At 50.7% G+C, this 23,388-nt stretch overlaps 1 protein-coding gene across 5 annotated transcripts in view; it reads right to left on the reverse strand.

The window, feature by feature from the left end:
• Window positions 1-22,595, reverse strand: part of ANKS6 (ankyrin repeat and sterile alpha motif domain containing 6) — a 51,508-nt gene extending 28,913 nt beyond the window's left edge. For 3 of the 5 annotated variants that reach the window (XM_018052223.1, XM_018052226.1, XM_018052225.1), the window contains exons 1-10: window positions 22,037-22,593; window positions 15,390-15,880; window positions 10,621-10,665; window positions 9,732-9,936; window positions 8,862-8,968; window positions 7,086-7,234; window positions 5,585-5,783; window positions 4,731-4,780; window positions 1,634-1,837; window positions 458-611 (exon numbers count right to left, since the gene is read on the reverse strand). In XM_018052223.1, coding sequence (XP_017907712.1) covers window positions 458-611; window positions 1,634-1,837; window positions 4,731-4,780; window positions 5,585-5,783; window positions 7,086-7,234; window positions 8,862-8,968; window positions 9,732-9,936; window positions 10,621-10,665; window positions 15,390-15,880; window positions 22,037-22,383 — 1,951 coding nt within the window. In that variant the 5' untranslated portion in view covers window positions 22,384-22,593. Of the gene's footprint in view, window positions 1-457; window positions 612-1,633; window positions 1,838-4,730; window positions 4,781-5,584; window positions 5,784-7,085; window positions 7,235-8,861; window positions 8,969-9,731; window positions 9,937-10,620; window positions 10,666-15,389; window positions 15,881-22,036 lie in introns of all 5 variants that reach the window. The other 2 variants (XM_018052224.1, XM_018052227.1) reach the window with 2 other exon arrangements.

Consider the following 23,388-nt stretch of genomic DNA (forward strand, 5'->3'; position numbering starts at 1 on the left):
AAGTAAACTTAAAGAGAAGGAAGGTATGCCATAAGCCCAAAATAACGGTAGGCAAACAGCTTTGAGTTTTAACTGTCACCTCCTTGCTGTGCACTCCTGGGCAAATCCATCAACCACTCAGCTTCAGTTCCTTCATTCAGGATGAGAAGATACCTAAGGTTTAACCTTCAAGGATTTTAAACACCGCAAAAACACTATTCACTTCTCTTAGTTTCTTGCAAAATTTTCTAACAAAATAGACCATTACAGACTATCTCTTCCCTTACCACTCCCCACCCCCTTGCCCTAAGAAATTGCATAAAACAAACTTAGAATTGTGAATTCACTGAAAAATCCTTTAGACACATCCAGGAGAAAGACGGTGTGCATGCAGTGGTCTCAAGGACTGTCTGGAGTTCACACCCTCAACCCTAAGTGATCTTCCCACCTTCCTGGAGTGGGCTGCCTGGGTACCCACCTGAGCGGTTATGCAACTCCCCACCATGCCTGCTCATGCCTCCTCCCCCACTGGAGCCACCAGAGGAATGAGGTGAGTGGTTGAAGTTTCCAGAATTGGCGGGGGAGGCTGGGCTTCTGGAGAGAGATGGAAATTTAACCGGCCTGATGAGAGTCTGCAAGAATAAGGCGGATATGGCAGTTAGAGTGTGCTGTTCATTCCATCTGACACACAGGTCACGACGGGGAGGGCCCTGGAGTTCAGCTGGCCCATCCTAGCCGATTCTTGCTCAGCCTGCTAGGAGGCCCCCAAGGGATGGGAGTGCACATCTACCTGCTGACAACTCGACCGACCGTTAGCTCAGGCTAAGCACCTGTGACACCACTTCCCACAGGTCACCCACCTCCTCCCATGTGGTGGACTAACATAAACCCACTCCGTCCACTTTAAACACTTCCAGGCACCAAGGCCTTGGTCTCCAACTAGTGACTTGGCATTACAACAGTCCAGGAAGGCAGCAGCAAGCACCAGGGGGTCAGACAGAGACGGGGGCTCTGGGCGGCTCCAGTCACTCAACACAAAGCAGCAGGCTCAGGGCCTCCCTGAGTCTCCACCGTCTACAGTCTGCTCGTGTGGGTATCAGATCCCGCATCGAGAGGGACCGCCTCAGCGCGGCACAGCGACACACTGAGGGCCACCAGGTCAGAAGGACAGAAGTCACACTCTGGTGGCAAGGAAACTCTAGGAGCACACAGAGCGGTCTCCAGTGTTTGAGTCTGGTCCTGAACTTGTGCAATAATGTAGTGTGGAGCCTGATTAGAGCCAAGAACCTGATTTTTGGTCCCAGCATCCTCAACCCCACTTGGCTCGGTGACCTTCAGCAACTACCTCCATTCTCTGGGCTGTTGCTTCATCTATTAAAGGCAATGTTGGGTTAGATCAGGTCTTCAACCTGTGTTCCTCAGAGCTCCAGGATTCCAGGGAGAGGGGCTTCCACTTTCGTTCACTCTAATCTGCTTACATATTTAATTCACTTGTAGGGTTTCATTAGACAAAGGAGTATTACTCACTTAAAAGAAAATAAAAAGCTACAGCCCCCCTAGATCAGAAGGGATCTGAGGTCCCTCTGCCTACAACCCATCATGACATCAGAGAGTGGTAGATGAAACGTCAAAGTGAGTGAACTGGACAACTTACACTGTCCGTGCTCCCTCCACCTGCGGGGTGGCCTCTGCCGGCTCTCTGAGGCAGCACAGTCTTCATGGGGTCTGCCTTCCCGTTATGACATGTCCGGGACCGATCCGAGCTCCACAGCTCAAAGCTGGAAGGGGGCAAGAAAGGGGGGATGACTGCCTTCAGCTTGTCACTCGGGAGTCTGGTGAAGGGGGCTCCATTTCGAAGCTGAAAAAGACAGGCTGTGGGTTAGGCAAGTCCCAGGAGGGCTCCTAGCTCTGGGAGGAAAACTCCAGGTCTCTCCTGCTTCTCAGAGAATGGCAGCACCCCCAAACCCCATCCCCCACCACAGCCAAGCCAGAAACCCACGTGATGTCCTCAGCTCTCCTCCCAGCAAGCAAGGGATACCCTCGTCTGCTCTGCTCCACCCCCTCAGGTTCTCTCCGGTCTGTGCACAGCAACAAGACTAGCACAGGGGGAGGGGCTGCAGGGAGCCATGGGGGAGCCTGTAAGTGCTGGGTGTGCTGTGCTGGGAGAGGGCCCTGCAGACCGAGGGAATGGAATGCAGGAAGGACTGGAGAGAAGAGGAGCAAGACCAGTGTGCAGAACTGCAAGGAGGCTGGTGTGGCCAGAGCTGGGGTTCCAGGAGGCAGGGATGAGGCCACTGGCAGGCCCAGGCTGGCTCTCTGCAAGCAAAGCAGACACTCCCATCCCCCATCCCACCACCTCCTTCCTGCTCTAGCCACACCTCCCACTGCTGACATTTTTAACTGCAATTTTATTTTAAATTTTGAAAATGCGATTTGGGGTCAGTATAAAATCCACACCATGATGACTGGTGGATCATCAAGGAAAAGCTTTCACACGGTCCACAGTAACTTTAATTAAGAAAAGACACTGAACTTGGTGCCAGATGGTGCTTTGCAGGGAAGGGCATCCCACAGCTAAACCTGCCTCGGGAGCCGGGCAGGCGGGCATCTCCGCGAGGATGGCTGCAAACGCCTACTCAGCAGAGCACCCTGGCCATCCTCCATCTGCCACAGGGCAGGTGGGCACACTGCCGCCCTCTACAGGGCGAAAGGAGGTGGGACAGGAGAGCAACAAGATGGGAAGTGGGGAGCCTCCTGGGTTCTCACCCAGGCACTGTCCTGCTTTTCTGAGAGTCTGTGAATAAGGGCCAACCCCTCTGGACCTCAACAACCTCATCGGCATAAGGATAATTCATCAGAGCTGTGAAAACAAAAACTAGGAACCCCAAAGTCCAGCAGATCAGTCTTGGATAAAGAGATGATGGAATGTTACATCATTTAGTCATTGGATGCGATGAGGCCAAAGAGTGTTTCTGACACAGAAAAGATTTATGACAAACTGTTAAAACAGCAGGTTCAACACAGTGGGGGAAGATAACAGTGCATCACTGACTCAATGGACATGAACTTGGGCAAACTCCGGGAGATAGTGAAGAATAGGGAGGTCTGGCGTGTCGCAGTCCATGGAGTCACAGAGTCGGACATGACTTAGCAACTGAACAACAACAGAAGTGCCTGACCTGGCATGGTTTTTTGGGATATAAGTGAGTGAATATATGTAAACTGTAGCCAATACTTAATAAGCATTATATTTAGTGCTGTGCTAAATATTTGTTTATTATATATAGCATGATATCATATTCATAGACACAAAAAAATGATTAGGAAAAATACTCAAATGATATATGCCACAAAATGTCAATCATGCTTATATCTGGATGTGTGACCAAGGGCGATTTTTTCTTTATACACTTTACTGCATCTTCCAAAAATTCAGTAAGAGCATTTCTGTCTACATACTGAAAGCAATTATTTCTATTCACTAACATTATCAAATGTTGTATGCCCCATGGTCAGTGTGCAGACACCAATTTATACCTATCTCACAGCAGGGCAGAGCAGACAGACTCCATCAGGGCCCCAAAGATCCTGGGGCAGCTTAGTTCTTTGGGGGCACCTCTGCTCCCTTCTTCTCTCCAACACTGCCCTCTCCTGGCCAGCCTCCAGATTAGGGCCTCACAGTTAAAGGGACTTGACTCCAACCAGGAGACTCTCCTTTCAGAGAAGAGAAATGAAACCCAGAGAAGTGAGGTAACACATCCAAGGTCACACGGCAGATAAATAAGAGTTCACCCTGGGTCAGATGTTATGTTAAGATCTTCCTGGAGATGATACTTAAAAACCACAACCATGCGGAATAGCATCTCCTACATAAGAGAAGGCTAGCTAGCTATTGCCTGATATCCATCCTCCATATCTCCTTCACAGACATGCCTGATAGAGGAGCACATGACCAACTTGGAACAAAGACTTCTACGCAGTGTGAATGGGCCATGTGACTAAATTCTGGCCCATTTAATGTCAGCAAAAAGTGATGTGTGAATTTCCAGGAAACTTCTTTACAGACTCCTGGCCTGTGCCCATGGTCACCTCTTCTCCAGTCATCTTTGCTGTCAGCTGGAATGAAGCAGTAATGGATGGAGCTCTGGCAGCCATCTTAGACCAAGAGGTAACCTTGGTAGTAGAAGCCATGCCAGGGAGACCAACAGGTAAAAGGAACCTAAGTCTCTAATTCTATGGGTCAGTGAACCAGTCTTGAACTTCACTTACTTGAGAGAAATATCCTGTCAAATTTATGCCAATCATTCGGGGATTTTGTTACTCACAGCTGAACCTAAAGCTGATACATCTCTAATTTACAGATGGGAGACACTGAGGCCTCTCTCAAGCTGGAAACATGCTCTCTTCTTTGACTCCTCTCTCCTTGGCTCTCCATAACCAAAATGGTGAGTCGAATGTCACCATCAGTCCCTACACCAACACGGCCCCTGTACTCAGTGCTGCCTCCCTGATAACACGAGCAGGGCTTAGCCCTGGCTGCTAAGCACCAGCACAGCCTTACCCAGAATTTAGGACTGGCACCTATTCTGATTCCTTGGTGCCAGAGATATACCCATTGCTACACATTTTGACATCGACCCCATCTGTAACCACCACAAAGAAAGACAAATGTGCCCACATCCCTCCTTATAAGTCAATCCACTAACGATTGGAAGAGACCTGAAATGCTTTCAGAAAAGCCCCACACTCACCATGGTTGTCAATAACACATCTTCCTTTTCTCCTCTTGTGCTCCCAGTACCTGAGAAACAAATGGAAGTTTCCTGAAATGACCCCCTCCCCCAACCACCACGAATTCACAGCATGAGGACAGGTGACCAGGTCAGCCTTCATCCTGGAAAACCAACTCTCTTGAGTGATTAAATATTTAGTAATAATTGGTATTCAATATTTGAAGAGAAGCAAAGCATTTAAAAGCTATCTTAGAGTGTGTCTGCAACTTTTCTATAAACCATTGTCATGCTGGGTCAGACAGTGGTATGTCGAGCTCAATAGTCTGTCTCAAACAATGGTACCCAAGGAACTAGTCTGGGTGCGGAGAGTCGGACTGTTAGAACGGATCTGACCTAATCAGTTTTCCAGTGTGGGACTCTTCTTCAGTGCCCTGGCAAAGTCATCCAAGCTGTTGAATATTTCCAGTGGTGGGGCGCTCACTATCCCCACTCCAACCCCAGTAACTCACTCCACTTCAGAACACTGCTGGTGGGTGCAGACCAATCACACTTGGCAAGCAGGAAAACCGCCTATCGAAGGCAAGGGAGAGACAGTGACTGGCCAAAGGTTTCTCAACAGCGCATGCAGGACAGGAAGCTGGGACTTGCTGCCAGCCTCCCCATTCTACCCTTAGCAGTCAGTCCCTTAGATGAACTTCTGTCCCTTAAGTCCCCACCAAACCGGCCATTCTGCACCAGTGTCACACCCCAACATCCTCTTCTCTCTGCCATCACTCAGCCCAGGAGCGGGGATGAAGGGTGGAGAAAGTGGGCAGCGAGGTTCAGGCTTTGGCCCTTCTGGAAGTCCTACCACACATGCAACTTTTCCTCACCATTGTCTTTGGTCACGGGGGCCACATCGGGGAGCCCAGAGCGGCTGGTCTTGTCCAGGGGTGCCGCCCTCATTGTGGAGTCCAGTGCTGGCTCTGGCTCATCACAGAAAGGCAATGGCTGGTTGCTGGACAGCCCACGTGGCAGTGTCTGCATCAGCTTAAGCTTCCGGAACCGATTGGACATTCGGTTCCACCAGGACTGCCAAGGGAACGCAGAGCAGAGGTCAAGCCCCAACCACACGGAGCCCAGGGAGAGCAACCACACTCCACACGTGCTCCCCCTCCCCTCTCCTGGGCCCACTGCAGGCATTACCCATCGACCACAGTACCCTCAGTTCTCTCTAAATCCTTCCTGACCCAGCCTGCCAGGGGGCCTTTCCAATAGTCTGGAGGTGGCAGGGAACCCAACTTGCTAACGCTCTGCATCAGTCTCCGCATTGCACAGTCTGAGACACAGAGACCCAGCGACATCAACTTGCTGGACGTCTTAGAGTCCAACAGGGATGGACAGATGGACACAGAGGCAACACCAAACACCTTAACATCTCAAACTGCATAACCTCCTTCCCCCTATTCCAGTAACAATGTGAGAGCTATCAGGTTGTCCACCCCAAGGCCTGGGCCATCTGCTCCTGCAGCTGATGCCTCTTCACCTAGAGAGAGGACAGGTGCCACCCCCAGGGCATCTACACAACCCCACGAGAGCTCAGAGGTTACTGGCATGGCACCAAAGGGAGGCTGCGAGGCCCTGGTCTACAGAGATGGCAGTGAGGCAAGCACAACGAAATCTATGCAAACAACACTGAGAGGAAGGATTCAGGGCCTTGGGTGAGCAACAGACATGAGAAGAATGCCAAGTCTGCAGATCTGAGGAAGTGTTGGAACCCCAGCCAGGAAAAGGGAAAAAATAATTTTGATTTTCAACAAGCAGAGCGGGGCTGGGAGGATAAGACATTCAAAGAGAAACATTCAACTTGCAGTTTAGAAATAAGCAGCTGGAGCTTGGTTCTGGGGCTTCCAGTAGCAGCTGATGGGGGCCTGTGGACCACAGAGAGGCCCTAGAATGTGCAGTCAGCAAATACTGTCCACACTGAAGCACAGGCCACAGACAGATGGCCAGGGAGGAGAGGTGTTTGAGGCTAGCCGGCTCAGCACTACATCATGCAAAAAATGTTAACCATTCTCTACATATATAAATTGCGGCTCTGCATCAAAATCTGGGTTTTTAGTTTCTCCTGAAAACGATGGGAAGATGTAGTAACATGGACCCACACACTTGCAAGGAGCCACTACTGCCACTAAGTGGTTACGATCATCTGTTTTCCCTGGTCACCGCTGTTCCTCATTGCTCACCTCCAGCTTACTTCCTGCCCGTACTGTTAACCCTACTTGCTACCCTGTCCTAAAGCAGCTCCAGGTAATAAGGAAGTGGCAAGCATCTTCCTGCTTCGCCTGCTCGGGTGCGGCTCTCTGATGCTCTTTAAGACAGGAAAAGGCAAACCTTGAGCCCGCCTTTGTCATCAGGCAGCACCGGGACACTCCAGGGCTGTCGGACCTTCGAGTGGGGCAGCGGTGGCGGGTGGCTGGGCCGGCCTTTGTCTTTATTCACCTGCATGCAGACAGATGCCAGCAGTCGAACAAGTTCCGTGTCTATGGACACAAAAGGCAGCCTTTTACCTGCAAATATGTCTGTGGGGCCATGGGGGGAGGGGTCTCCAGATGACCCCCCCAGCAGCCTGAGAACTCAGTCCCGTAGCACCTCCAGGATCAAGGTGCCCCTGCCTCTCCACTGGCTCTTCAGAAGGGGCAAACATGGCAGCAGGGTTTAACCCACTTAAGCAGAAATGAAAACCAGACGCACTGTCCTACCAGGAGGACAGAGGGGTGCAGTGTTTAAAAAGTAGAGGCGCTACAGCCAGATGACTGAAGTTGGAATTCTGCCCCTGTTCTTCCCAGGCTGTGTAACTGCAGGTCAATGAAGGGGTGACAGTACCCACCACATAAAGGTGTCTGAAGGATCTGAGGGAATTCCTAACATATGGTAAGTGCTTAAGAAAGATTAAGTAGTATTAGTTATTATTAACTCAACTAGGCTATTAAAAAAGCAACAAGCAGGATGGAGAAGAAAATACTACAAACTATGAATATGCTTTTCTCTTGACTGTTGCTTTTTTTTTTCTCTCCAGCATGTGTCTCTTTGAAAATTTCCGGCAAAAACTTCATTTGAAAACCCACTAGGAAAAAAAATCCACTGGGGTAGGTTGTTCTATTGGGAAAGGCAGGGAGGATCAATGGGGGGAAGGAAGAGACACAGTGGAAGAGATAAAGCTGTTGGAGAAAAGCCTGTGTGCAATGCAGCCCAGAGTCCCTGGCAGACTGCACGCAAGGAGTGAGACCATGGGACCTGGGTGGAGGGCCCCACCTCTCCAGCCAGGGTCAGTTACTCCTGGGCACATCCTCTCTGCGAGGATAAGATGGAACCGGCACGTATCTGTGACAAGGGGGTCCCACAGGAGGGGAAGGCGAGGGGGTGGCTGCGCTGGTGGTGAGGAAGGACACTTGGCCTGCTGCCCCCATACTGAGAGAGGCAGCGGGAGCCTCTCCACTCACAGAGGCAGAATCCTCCCCTCCCCAAGTCAGCAGGGTAGGATCCAGCTCAGGACTCAGAGGCTGTGGGTCAGAAAAGCCTCCCAGCTTCTCCCTCTCTGGGCTAAAACTTGGGGGTCCCAAGAGAGATGACAGGTAGACAGACCCCTTACCCCTTGAGTTAGCTAATGGAAAGTCACAGGTGCCAGAGGAAGGCCTGTCAAAGTAGCAGAGGGTCTGAGGTCCTAGCAGGTGCTAGCTAGGGGTTAGTAATGTTGACAAGACCCTTGACCTGGAGCTTCCACCTACACAGTAAGCCAAGGCGGTCACTGCTTTGTCTATTCTCCTTGTCCACAGGGGCCTGTTTCCTCCTGAGTCGCTCAGTTTCTAGCTGAGAGGCACAGATACCATTCCAGGATTTGTGTGGATGGCCAAGGCCTTCCTGCCTGGAGACTCCTGGAAGGCTGGAGCCAGAAGAGGCCTCGGGGACTAGCTGGTCCCAGCTGCGCCCATTCTCCCCAATGGCCTTCACCTGGGAGAAGTGAAGACTTGCCTGAGGGTGTGTGGGGAGCTCTGGGGGCTTGAGAGTGGCTTCTGCCTTAAATAAGCAAGTGCTTACACATAGGGGATGATCTGGATTCCCAGCCAGAAAACCCAGCAAGTTTAAAACGCTTTTCCTAAAACAACCCACCAGGATCGCTCAGCAGCATCACTAGGTCAAAGGCTGTGTACCCATTTTTCGCACGAAGAGTAACATCAGCTCCTTGGTTTAGCAGATATTTGACAATCTCTTTGTTCCTATGGAAGAAACAAAAAGCCAGAGTGAGACCAGCTGAAAGCGAAAGTGTGGCCTTGCTCCTGGGCAACAAGAGCGGTGCCTTAACTCCAGCAGCATCTGTGCACGTGAGAGAGGGCTCGGAAAGCTGTCCCCCAGCCCTTGTTCCCTAACCCTGCGGGCAGTCACGACAGAAATCAAAGCCTGAGTGCTCCTTCCACGAATAAAATGAAAACACAAGGCTCTGCCCCAAAACCACTGGCTCCCAGGACCACACACAGACCCCACCCCTCCTGCCCCTCACTGGGACCTGACTGAAGTCCTCCGGCAGGCCAGAGTCTTTGATGTGGAAGTCAGAGGATCAAATGAGGAAGAAAGCCACTTTCAGAGGACACAGGAGAGTGCTCTCATCACCTGAAGCGGGGCAAGGATGGAGCCCCTAATTTGGAATCAGATCACCACCGAGCAGGTGCAAGGCTATATGCAGATCCCTGTCCCTTGGTCAGCCTGCCCCAAGAAGGAGGCGTCCAGGAAGGGAGAGGGGTGACTGGACGAGAAGGGATGCGGAAGCACCAGGTTAACACTGCCGAGGCAATAGGAAATCTGGACACAAAGGGTAGGAACGCAGGACAGACCAAGCCTGCATCGTTTTGAGTGTCTCAGCATCTTCACAATGGGTGGGGCGCTTATCTGTAGCGTCTCAGGACCAGCAACCCATTAGGCACCCTATTTCAGCCCGGGGCATCCTCTTAGGCTCCCTGCTGAGGGGGTGGGGCTGGTGCTGACCCGTGGTAGGTAGCCTGCATGAGGGCTGTCCAGCCGTGGGCACTGTCCTGCTTGTCCACGTCGGCATGCCTCTCCACCAACAGCTGCACCAGAGGCAGCTGTCCCATGACAGCTGCCAGCATCAGTGGGGTGGCCCCATCCCCGTTAACCAGGTTCACGTGGTTGGGGTCTTCATCAGCAATCTCTTTGACCAGCTGGAAGTTTCCTGCCAAAGAAGCAGAAGTCCTGGTGATCCACAGGCCTGGCACTGCAGGATGATTTACCCAGTGGCTTCCCAGAACAAATGTGCTGAGCTGGCCTCTGTACTGGGTGGCTGTGCCTCGCAGGGGCTACAAAGATGAGTCAGAGGTAGCCCCCGTTCTCCAATCCTTCAGTCTATGAGGGATGGAGGCAAGTACGCAAATAGCTTTACTGAAAGAGAGACGTGTTATTGCTGTCTTAAAAGAAGAGTGATGATGAGGGGCAATGCACATGCAGAAAGAGAGCCCAGGTCTCCCTAAGAGGTGAGGATCAGGGTGGGCTTCCTGGAGGTGGAGGTCTGTTTCAGGAGAGGCAATACTAGACTAAATAGCTCTTCATTACAAAGAGAGTGGAATAGGGAGGTGGGCAGCCAGGCATTTCAGAGGTAAGTAAAAGTTAGGACATAGCCACTGGGTCTAGCAGGAGAGGCAGAGGGGGCCTGAGAAAATAATCTGGAAGTTGTATGCAAAGCACCATAACTACCAGCCTCAGGGTCTGAACCTCCCTGGGTGAAACCAGAGTCAGGAAACAACAAAACACCTGTTTCTTTCCCAAATACTCTGGGTGGCCTTGAAAAGGACTATCAATATTAGTTTGGGAGAAACAGTACTGTATTCTTAAATATCCAAAGATTTTCTAAAGTGCTTACCCATTTTTAATGCATGGAAAATATCAGGTCGCCTTTTCTCCTCATCTGGGTAAACAAAGATTTTTAAAAGTTAACCACGGAAAAGTGCAAAATAACAGAAAAGTTACAAGGGTGTAACGACCCAGCCTACTTTTAAAAATGATTTACTTTTCACAAGCAATCTAATCAGAGACCTAGGTAATGGACTAACTCCAGCAGCCCTTCTGGAAGGGTTATCATCAGACTGTCTGAAAACGCTTCAGAGACAGACTGTGGGAGGTCATCTGGCCAGGAAAACATGAATGAGCAGACCATTTCCAGATCCCGCAACTCATAAAGCAGTCTTTTTTAGGCATTCCAAATTTTGGAATGTCCTTTCTCAGATATAATGGAAAAGTATAGTCTTGGAAAAATCTGTATTCCTATGAAGATTTTAAGAAGAAACAATGATTCTTTTATTCTAAAAAGTAAATGTACAACCATGAAGTAATTCCAGAGCAGGTTTTCATTCTAATACCTAAGACACTGGGCAGCTAAACCCAGAGGAGGTCATGGTTGCCAATGCTAATATTTGCTTTCTTTCCCAAATAAGCAGCCATCTGAGTGATTCTGAAGGCCACCCATGACCCAGACCTGCAGATGCTTCCTTCTGATGTCTTCATGCTGGGCCTCGCTGCACCCACCCAATGCCAGCCCCTTACTTATCTGTTCTACATCACCCTCCTTGAAGCTAGAGCTAGTGGGTAACCTGCTCCCTCCTGTTCAGAAAGCAGCCACCCTCACGACTAGTCTTTTCGCTCGTTAAGAGCGAATGCAGGACTTCCTTTGACTAATACCAGACAATAGAGCAGCTGCAGGAGAAAATCTGGGACTCTGGACCACATCCCTGGTCTCGATCAGCCTCCGCCAGCAGCTGGAAGAAGGTGCAGAGTGGCACAAGGAGTCTGGAGCCAGGATATCCGGATCCACCTATTTCCAGAGATGTGTCTCCTCATCACTGATAATGCAGACAACATGCTAACATGGAGAGCAGGTCATGGTTGCAGGGGTGGATAATACAGATGGGAAAATGCTCCAGAAATTTTTAAGCTCTATACAAACAGCTTCCCTCATAGCTCAGTTGGTAAATCATCTGCCTGCAATGCAGGAGACCCAGGTTTGATTCCTGGGTCAGGAAGATCCCCTGGAGAAGGAAATGGCAACCCACTCCAATATTCTTGCCTGGAGAATCCCATGGACAGAGGAGCCTGACAGGCTACAGTCCACGGGACTACAAGAGTCAGACACGACTTAGCGACTAAACCACCACCACCACACAAGCAACAATTTTTGTTATCTTTCCTAGTGACCAGCACCCACCCCAGAAAGGGTACTAGTTAACTCCAGGGCACTTATAGGAAAGTATAGACAGGGCCATGGAACCAAGTGCCTAATTCTGCCTTTGAGATACTATAAAAAATTATTATGAAACTTAATTTAAAAAAATATGTCTCATTCCTTTTAAGTGTTTAAGAGCCTAATTTGCTATAGCCCACAGCCTCCTTCATGCCAAGACTCTTCGACAGAAAAGAATGTGTCAACTGGGCCTAGTGTCTGTTGCTAAGCAACCATCTGGTACAAACGAATCACTGACAGTCTAGCCTGACCTCAGGAGGCTGGAGCGGCTATGCTCGATGCCCACTGACCCTGGGCTGGTCCCTTCCTCACTCTGGGCTCCAATTATTGCATCAATATCAGAGCAACTCCAGGGACCCCTCCACAGCCCAGGGAATGACCACAGTGGGGATGAGGAGGGTGTCACAGTGACGATTACAGCCTCAAGGGTACCCTGTCTTGCAGCTAATGTGAGGGAGAGAGCTGGGAGTCTCCAAGGCCCTGATGAGGGCAGGGGGTGGGTTTCCTAGCACCTCCCAAAAAGAGCTGGGGCCAAATACTATTTGTTTAATAATCTGGCACTATTAGTAACATGGCTCCTCTGAAGGCTCTTCTCTGAGGCCTGAAAACGGAGCACTCTCTCAGCTCCTGCAACGCAGCTGAACTCCCAGCTCCTCTCAGGGGCCACCCAATGACCCTGCTTCATATGGTGGCCTGCACCACCCAGTACCTTCAACTGCGCCCAAATCCTCCACCTCGCCCCTGTTTTCTTTCTCACCACAGTACTTACCACCTACCATACTATGTAACATATTTAACACGCTTATTTCCTATTTTTTGCCGTCTCTCCTCCAGAAGCCAAGATCCTCAAGGGCAGAAGTTGGATCTGGTTTGTTCACTGGTGCCTAGAATGGTACCTGGAACATTGGCAGTCAACAAATACTTGCAGAATACTGGAATGAATGAATGGTGAATACAAATCCATTTTGGTGGCTTCCGCTCACTGCTCTCTCTGTGCCAGGCTCTGGGGTACTCCAGGGTAGTACCAGCATTATCTTCCTACTGCTCATGGGACCTCACAAGGCAAGTGCATTCATTACAGCTGTTTTATGAAAGAGGACACTGGAGTCCTAGAGGGACAGAGCTGAGCCTCAAACCTGTGTCTGCTTGACAGGGAAGTCTGCTCATTACCGTGACCTGGTCCTGTCAATTACGAAGCGACAGTAACGGGTGACGGCAGCTGCCGGCATCTTCTCATGTGCTGTCTCTGGGCTGGGATGACCTCATCTGATCCTCACAGTGGTCCTGTGAGGCAGGGGTACTCCTGCCCCTCACTTATGGGAGACAGAATGGAAGCTTGGAGGATGGAGGCAACTGGTCCAAGGTCCCCCAGCCAGCACGGTCAAGGCCAGGTGGAGCCAGGTAGAGGGTGACCTTGGCTATACCCACCACTGTGTGTGTACCTCCACATTCTGAAGAGAGTAGGGCATTGCTTCCCCAGAGTGCCAGGGCAGTCCATAAGGAGGCTCGTGGGGAGCCAAGACCCCAGAAACCCAGCTGGAGGAATCTGAGGAAGGAGGAATCAGCTGCACAAGAGGTACAGCTCAGCACCCATAGGTGGGGCACACATCCCCAACCATCCACTCCCAGAGCAGAGGCCTTGAGCAAGTCGCCTGACCTCCCTCACCTGCAACATGGATGAACGCCCCCAAGGTGGAGGTAAGAGCCTGCCCGTCAGGCGTGGAGGCACAGCAGGGATGGGAGGAGGCAGTTCCCTTTCCCATCTCGGCTATAATCACACCACCCAAAGCCTTTAAACGAGGGCAGTGGCCTTGAGTCAAGAAAAACACCCTGGGTGAGACAGGAGCCCTAACTCCTAACTGCAGCACTGCCCGGGACCTGATGCTGAACTGCCACGTTCTGGCCAGAGGGCTCGCACACCAGACGCCAGCTTGTTTTCTGCTCATGACCTCCTGGTAGTTGCCACTGACTCCATTCTACACAAGAGACACAGGGAGGCTAAGAGAGAGTTCCAAGCATGTCCAGATCCCAGAGGCCGCACAAAGGCTGGAGCTGGGTGGGGTCACATCCCTGTGCTTTCCCATGGAACCCCCCACCCTTTAAGTGTCACACAGCTTTTAACAGGTGAGTGACCTATGACCAGCCTCCACTCCTCTTTGGCCCTCACTGTCCCCATCCGTGCAAAGGAAAGAGGTCTCCTGGCTTCAGGCAGGTTTTCTTAGACTTTACTTCTTTTTCCCTTCTGTTTTGGTGTCCTCTTCATTTTTGCCATCTCTCTGTTGTTACGTGGTTTTACAACACGTTTATTTCAGAGTTTTCTGACTGGACAGTGTGTTTCTAATAAGCATTTCTCAAATTTGCAACATCTTTTGATTGATGGGTTTTCTTTTTTTTTTTTTTAATGGGCCACTTGAATTTTTTTTAAGTTGAAGTGCAGTTGATTCACAATTTCATTGACGGGACTATTTGCGTATTCTCTGGATGGCATCAAACTCTGCAACACTTTCAAGTCTTTTTAGCCAGTTTGTCTGAAGACCTTTTCTTCCAATTTTTACCTCTCAGCCTTAAATGCTCACATGCTGCAGCCTGGCCTTACAGCTCGGGCTCTCAGGAGTGACACAGAAATCAGACCCATTACTGACAGAGGGCACTGCAGCTGTGCAACTCTACATTACATGCTCTGTTACACATGATGAATTAGGGGTTTTAAAACATGGTATGTTCTGTGGCAGATTTGCTAAGGAGTGCTTAGACAGCTCTTTATATGCCAGAAAGATGGCAAAAAGAAAAAAGAAACAGGACACACTAATAGATGCTGAAAAAACACAACTTTAAAGTAGGCTGAATTTTCTGTGAATTAGTCTTTGGGGACTGGTCATTGGCAGCTGAGGTTAGGCACAGTGCCCTAAGAGCTGAGGTTGCCAAACCTGCCCCTACGCCTGTTTTTAGAATTAGAGTTTTCCTGGAACACGGCCCCACCCACCCTTGACATATCACGTAGGCTGCTTCTACTCTAGCAAAACTGAAGAGTTGCAACAGACTGTACGGCCCACAAAGCCTACAATATTTGTTTCTCTGGTCCTTCTCAGAAAAGTTTGCTGACCACTTTCTAGAAGGGTCCCAGAACCTTCTACACCAGAATCATCTGGTTAGGAGGGAGAGGCCTTGCTGTGCAGGAGTCCAGGCTCTTCCGAGAGCTACAGATCACTCTCTGGAGGGGGGGCCAGGCACCTGCATGCCACGTTTTAAGTTCCCCTGCCCCGCGGGCTGGACTATGATTTTTGCAGGCCCTTTTGTTTGGGCAACCCTTGGCTTTTACTGTTTAAACACAAATCGGGGTCCTCTGGGAAGCCACGGTGGGATGAGTGGGTAGGTTGGTGGTGGCACAGCCTGACCTGTCTTGGGCCTGACGGTGGTCAGCGGGTCCAGGTAGTCGGCCACGTCCCTGTGTTTGCGGTCAAGTGCCACCTCGAAGGCAGTCTTCTCTAGCACGCTGAGGTGGTCGGGGTTGGCCCCCTTCTCCACTAGCTGCTGAGCCATGCCAAGCTTCCCGATGAGCGCTGACAGCATCAGCGGGCTCCAGCCCACAGTCCGGGCCTCATGGTTGGGGTCTGCGCCCCACTCCATCAGCAGACGCACCACGGCCTCATGTCCATGCTGGATGGCAGCCATCAGCGCCGTGATGTCCAGCAGCTCGTCCCCGCTGTCCCCCTCGCCTGAGGGTTTGTGATGGTCCACGAAGGCACCAGCTTCCAGGAGCAGCTTTACCACGCCCAGGTGTCCACCCCGAGAGGCCACGGTAAGCACACTGGCCCCCAGGCGGTTCTGGGCATTGACATCAGCCCCATGATCCAAAAGAAGATGTGCCACGCTCACGTGCCCAAATCTGCCGGGAGATGGATAATTAGTGACGCAAGTCACCCGATGAGGAGAAAGCTCATGCAATCACTTACTTATAAATTAAGCTCATGCAATCACTTACTTATAAACTGTCAGGGCTTCCTGGTAGCTCAGTCAATAAAGAATACTCCTGCAACGCAGGAGACCTGGGTTCTATCCCTGGATTGGAAAGATCCCCTGCAGGAGGGCATGGCAACCCACTCTAGTATTCTTGCCTGGAGAATCCCCATGGACAGAGAAGCCTGGCAGGCTGTAATACATGGGGTCGCAAAGAGTTGGACATGACTGAGTGACTGAGCATCCACTGTTAAATTATTAATTATTGAATCATTAATTTTTAACGTTGTAATAGCTGCTTATAGTGAAAGGCCTTCCTCTGGTGCTAGGCACTGTGCTGGCCCTGTGTCTACACCAACACAAAGGCGAGACACTGCCCTGTCTAGTTTCGAATCCAGCTCTGCCATCTACTGCATATCCTGGACAAAGAACTGTAACTTCTTTGTGCCTTCACTTCCTCATCTCTAAAGTGGGGATATGACTGTGTCTACTAAAAGAGCTGTGGAGGATTAAATGAGTTAATATATATATATATAATATACATAAAGCACCTAGAACAGTGCTTGTCCAAAGGAAGCACTACATAAATGTCAGCTATTAGAATGGCAATCATTTAAACATTTTTACATTACACAATGTGCCAAGGTCACCCAGCTGGTGAGCGACATCCACAGGGTCAGAAATCCAGTCTGTCTGAATCCTGCTGCCCTACACCTCGCTGCTTCCCGCATGGCAGAGAGTTCATGTGATTCTGCTTCAGAGCTGGGTAAGCTGCCTCTCTGGCTGTGCTCTCACTCCCCAGGGGCAGGGCCCACGTCTGACTCACATCTACCCTCCCCAGCCCCAAACACACATGCACAGAAAGTCCACAGACCCCATGCCAAGAGGTGTGGCATAGCTGTGGTCAGCAGAGGCGGCCTGGGGCACCTCTCCCCAGAGGCCTGATGCCCTCTGCTGGCTGGAATGTCTCTTGCTGGCAGCTGAGAATCTGGTCTGGGCCAGACCCTCTCCAGGGAAACTTGAGCAACCTCCCCTACTGGGGAGACAGACAATGTACCCACCAACTCTGATACCAGGAAGAGGAAAACAGACAACTCCCAGTAAAATCTCTTCCTTCTTCTGCCACCAGAGGGCAGAAGAATTCTGTTTTGCAGCATTTGCAAACGCAAATACAATCTTTCTAGTGCGCTCTTTCTGGGCTCAGAGCTGGAAGGGCCCCCTACCCCTACCCGGCCCCCCCCCCACCAGGTTTTACAAGACGGTAATGTCGGCAGGAGGCCAGCATCTGTGCAGCAGCGTTTGAATGAATCCCTTGTGGCGCTCCCTCCTTTCCGGAATCGGTTTTGTCTCTCATCTAAACCCAGGTTCCTCCCTCCTCCCTGTGGAGGCAGAGCCAAGGCTGAACAATGTTCTGAACTTACAAATACCTTCTGGCCCATGAACCTTAACAGCACCGGGTCACCCCACCTGCAGAGTGTGGAGGGAGCGCTTGGTGAACTGGCTTCCCCAGCTGCAGAGGGGCCAGGCCCGTCCTTCCCCTTTTCCAAGAGTGGACAGAATCTGACAAAAAGGCAGAGAGCTATAACCGCAGCCTGTCTCCCTGCCCGTCCTTCATGATGATATTCTCCAAACCTAAATCTCATGGCTACTGCCCCACATCCCACTGCCTGGAAAGGACTGCCAACTTTGTCAACCTCATTTCTTCCCAAATCCCACGCTGTACTCCAGCTGTGCTCACCTACACTCGGCAATTATTCTCTGTCCACGCCTCTGCCATCCTGCCTTTCTGACCCTCCTGTCCTTACTGACTAAGCACATCCTTTATCCTGCTGCAGGACTCAGTTCAGATCCCACGTCCTCTGAGTGGCTTCCCCTACATCAGCTCAGGTGCAGCTCACCTGAAAACGCACCATCCCCTGTCTTTACCCTTACTGATGTGCCTGGGCCCTCCTTCTATAATTATATCTTCCCATTAGACTGCACTCCAGCAGAGCTCAGGCAATTCTGTCAAATGAATGAGTGAATGAACACTTGGCATAACCAAAGAGGATGGTCAAAACAGGCAACAGAAATAGCTGAAGAATTGGTTAGATAACTATAAAAGATTACACTATTTAGTCATCAAGCATGAGATAAAAATCTAGCAGCAGATAACAAGATACTATCCTGTTTTTATCTACTGGATCTTAGTAAGCCCTGAGATAAACTGCTAATAATGTATTTCACAGATGAGGAATCTTAAGATTACAATGGAAAGCAATAATCCAGAATCTCTCAATTTGGAAGCGACTGAGTCAAAACTTGAACCTAGACCCTAAGATCTGAAACTCCAGTTCTTCTGGTATAACAAACTCACAGAGGAAGGAAAGGCCTAAATCTGAGCAGGATGCCTATACTCGGAATGCTTTCTGAATTCAACAGTAGCCCAAGAGGCCACTGAGAATTAGGCTGAAAATATAAAAAATGATTCAATGAAGGCTGAGATAATTTGAGGGATGCTAACTTTCTAACAGGTAATTACTGAAGATAGGGAAGCTTGGGGCTTTCTGAGCAGCTGTTACGATTATCAATTAATTTCAGCAATTAACACCTGTGTTGAAAGACCTGGCATATACTCCCACTCTCAGAGAGCCCTGGGTGGAGAGGCCAGCTCTGCCACGCTGGCAGGCAGAGAAGTGAAGGGCAGGAGAAGGAAAGTAAGGAAGTCGAGGGTAAAATTGGAGCCAAAATAAACACCACACAACCTGTCCCTTTAGTGTTAAGCAAATTTGGTGAGTGGCTTCCTTGTGGCCAATACCAAGAGGAAAACAGTGAGTTAAGGGACTCATAGCTGGGAGCACAGGCTCTGGAGCACCTGCCTAGGTGTGAATCTGACTCTATCCCTTCACAGCTGTGTGGCCTTGGACAAGTGAACTAACTTCTCTGAGCCTCAATTCTTTATCTGTAAAATGGGGAAGACAGCAGTAGTATTTCCTCAGATTTTGCATAGACTGAATGAACTAACTAATTTGCAGCACTTAGCACAGAGCTTGACACAAAATAAGTACTCAATAAAGGTTGTTTTAAGAACAGGAAAAAAAAAAAAAAACATGAATGACACCATCTCTGATGCTGAAACATTCAGAAGAGACCCAACTGCAGTCCAGGCACAGGGTCTCTGGTGGTCCTGATCCAGTGATGAGCTCTGGAACACAGAGAGCTGTGACAATAAATAGATGCGCACTTTGTTGAAAGTGGTGGCTGCCGGAAGCACCATTGCTGAGGCACGTCTGCTGTCACGGAGGCAAAGCACAAGACTGGAATGTGTCAGCATGCAGCCATGTGCTTGGCCATCCCGATCAAGGGAGCCACTGTGGGACACACACAACTAGACAGTCATTTCAGAAAGATCTGGAAGCTCTACAGAGGAGGGATTACAGCAGGCACACTTGGAAGAAGAGAGAGCAGTAGGAAGCCACTTATAAATGTGTGCCCTGGACTAAGACAGAGGGGAAAGGGAGACAGGATGGCACAGACAGGTACTGGAATGAGGACTTACCTGGAGTTTTAAAGCCTGGAAGAGTGGATGGGGCCATGAAAAGAGACAGAGAACCTCAGAAGTAAGGTCCATAGCCCAAAAGACATTATGGGCACCCCCAGAGAGTGCTGGGCAAGAAATCAGGTGTCTTAAGACAAAGGGTCCCTGACTGATAGATGCATAACACACTGCATTACCCATGCAAATGGGCAGCCGAGTGTTACAGCTGGGAGGCGCTCCCTAGGTGATTACAGACTGAAATAAATGCCCGAGGGCTAAGGTATGGTTAAGCAAAGCACAGTACTGCCCGTGGATGATATATCACAAAGCAGTTGAAAATGACATATTTGAAAATAATGCACAATAAAAATTTTCCTGCAATACAAATTAGATTGGAACAACCGTGTGACACTTGGAAATGAACTCAGAAATAAAATATAACTGGGTCATAATGAGAAGATTATGGGTAAGAATGTTGTGATTTCAGTGCCTTTGAGAAAATCAAATGGCTCATACATATGGAAAGATGTTTTACTTCACTCAGTTTAACAAGTACAAATCACAGCCACACTGAAATATTTTTCATTCATCAGATGCAAAAATCCAAAAGTTTAATAATATACTCTGTTGGAGAGATTGTAGAAAAACAGGCACTCATAGACACTGTTTCAGGGAGGGTAAACTGGTACCACTACTGTGTCAGCAGAGTAATGGGCTCCCCAAAGTTGTCCAGATCCTAATTCCCAGAACCTGTTAAATTCTGTGGGAAAGGGGAAATTAATCAGCTGACCTTGAGATGGGGAGACTATTATCCAGATGAGCTCAATGGAATCACAAGTGATCTTTAAAAGCAGAAGAGGGAGGTAGAGGAGTTAGAAAATGTGATGACGAAGCAGGAGTCAGAGTGATGTGGTTGCTGCTAGCTTTGTAATAAGTTGCTACAGCAGCCATTGGAAAGTTAATACACCTGCATGGACAGCAATCTGGCAATATCCATCAAAATTACCTAATAGCTCAGCTGGTAAAGAATCAACCTGCAATGCAGGAGACCCCGGTTCGATTCCTGGGTCAGGAAGATCCTCTGGAGAAGGGATAGGTTACCCATTCCAGTATTCCTGTGCTTCCCTGGTGGCTCATCCAGTAAAGAATCTGCCTGCAATGCGGGAGACCTGGTTCGATCCCTAGGTTTGGAAGATCCCCTGAAGAAAAGAACGGCTACCCACTCCAGTATTCCGGTCTGGAGAATTCCACAGACTGTATAGTCCATGGGGTCGCAAAGAGTTGGACAGGACTGAGCGACATTCACTTTCACTTTCATCACTTACAAATGACCTCTGTTCCTTCCTTGGGAAATTTCTCCAAGAAACTGGGTAGGATCTAAGTAGATGGCTGATAGGAGTGAGACCTCACAGTATACCTGAGATTCTTCTTTAAAAAAAAAAAATTATTTATTTGGCTGCACGGGGCCTTAGTTGTGGCACGCAGGATCTTAAGTTGTGGCATGTGGGAACTGTCTCACTGACCAAGGATTGAACCTGGGCCTCCCACTGGCCCACCAGGGAAGTCCCCCCAGAGTTTCTTTATACCAGAATTACAAGTCTGGTTCATCCTATCTCCTGAATACATCTCAAACTCATTTCTTTGCTCTCCCAGAGCCATCTCTGCTCTGGTCCAGGCCACCATCACCTCTTTCTGTGTTGCTGCAATCCCTTCCTAACCAGACGTTCTGATTCTAGCTCACTCCTCCAAGCCATCCTCAAACTGCAGTAAAAGTGATCTTTCCAAACATAAATCTCATTCTGTCACTTGCTCTGCCTAGAACACTCCATTACTCCCCAGTGCCCTTACGAACTGTCACTTTTCCCAGCCTTGCCACCAGGCATCTGCCTCTTTCTCTCCAGAGAAGACTCATCTCCCACTACTCCCAACCCTTTCCAGCCACAACACTGTACTAGCAGTCCTACGAATGCATATTTCACTTTAGCTTCCAAACCTTTGCACCTATCACCCATCTTTCACTCCCTCTATCCAGGTCAACACTTAGGTATCCTTAGGTCTCGACAATATATACCTCATCCTTACCTGAAACCTTCCCTCACTTCCTGAAACTAAGTCGGCTCTCCAAGAGCTCCCCAGATTGTCCCCCGTGAAGTCTGTTCCTTGGCCCGGCCCGCCCACTGGCATACTGCTTCCGTGGGGACTTTATCTGAGTACCGCAGCATCCCCAACACCAAGCCAGGGTGGGTAGGTAGGTTCTTTGGGAAACCCTTGCTGCAACGAACATCACTGAGCTTCTAAGTCGCTAAGATTCTATTTGCTGTCTCCAGATTCTGTGTTTGAAAGGCCGATGCTTTTAGGATTCTGATTTTACGTTATTAAAAAGCGCGTCCGCTACTAGCTCGTATCCCTAGCTGCTCAAAGTTTCAACTCTCTCGAACCAGTACTTCACTCTTAACCTCCCGGAGCGTCTGCTGGAGGCCGCCGGGCAGGTTCGACCGCCTGAGCCCACCCGCGCCCAGGGGGTCATTAGACACCACCCAGGCTCCATGGCACCCCCGACCCCCTCACCTGGCCGCCTGCATGAGTGCGCTCCAGCCGTAGTGGTTGCGGCTGTTGACCGAGGCGCCGCGTCGCAGCAGGAAGCGCACCAGCGGCTCGTGGCCCCCGGCCGCCGCGAACTGCAGCGCCGTGTTGCCCGCCTCGTCCGAGCAGTCCACGGGCACCGGCGCTCCGGCCGCCGCCCCGGGCCCGGCCGCCTCGGGCCCCGCCGGCTCCGCGCCCGCCTCGGGCTCCACGCCGCGCTCCGCGGGTTCCGCAGCCCCCGGCTCCAGCAGCCGCCGCGCAGTCTCCGTGTCGCCCTGATCACAGGCGCGCAGCAGCAGCTGGAAGGCCGGGGGCAACCCGCCCTCACCCATCGCGGCCCGCGGCCCGGGTCTGTCTGCCGGGCGGGCCGCGCCAGCTCCGCCCCCGGATACCGCACGCCGGCGCCCACTTCCGCCGGCCCGAGCGCCTACTGTGTGCCGACCGTGTGCGGAGCGCCGGGGCGCGCGCCTACTGTGTGCCCGGCGCGCGCCCGGGGCGAGAGCGCGCCTCAGTAGCCCGCACCGGGGGCGGGGAACCGGGCGGGGGTGGACCGCGGGTTCCGGGAAACTCCAGGCAGCGTCCGCCGCCGAGCTTGCGAGTTCGGCTTCGAGTTTTCGGCGCCCGCTTGGGGTCCTCCTCGCAGCTACAGAGACTTCCTGCCCCGTACGGAGGTCGGAGCGGCCTCTCCAGCCCTCCTCACGCTGCGAGCTCCCGACCATTGGGCCGAGGTCTGAGACCACAGCCTCATAGGCCTGTGGCACGCGCCGCTGACCCTCGGCACCCGGCACTAACGCGGCGCCTCCTAAATGGTCGTTGACTGAGTTAAGGTACAGTTGGGTCCACTCTGTCTTCCCACAATGTCCTGCCCGGCCATCAGTGCCGTTCTTGTCTGGGACAGGCGTTAGGGTTACAAGCACCTCCTATACCTTCATGTCTCTTCATCAGTGGTTCTTGAAGCACCACCATCTGCGACATTTTACAAATGCAAGTTTTCTCATCTTACACAGACCTACTGAATCGGAAACCGAATATGGAGTCCAGTCACTTGTATCTTAAGCCCTCTAGGTGATTCTAAAGCACGTTAAAGTTTGAGACTCACTGTTTGATCCTTAACAGCAATGCTGTCGGCCACGGGGAAGGGCCCAGACTATCACCTCCAATTTACGGCGTAACTAAGGCTGATATGAACAGCCCACTCATTGGAAAAGACCCTGATGCTGGGAAAGATTGAAGACAGAAGGAGAAGAGGGCAACAGAGGATGAGATGGTTGGATGGCATCAAGGACTCAATGGACATGAACTTGGACAAACTCTGGAGATAGTGAGGGACAGGGAGG

The sequence above is a fragment of the Capra hircus genome, chromosome 8 (genome assembly GCF_001704415.2).
Source record: "Capra hircus breed San Clemente chromosome 8, ASM170441v1, whole genome shotgun sequence".
Lineage (NCBI taxonomy): Eukaryota > Metazoa > Chordata > Mammalia > Artiodactyla > Bovidae > Capra > Capra hircus.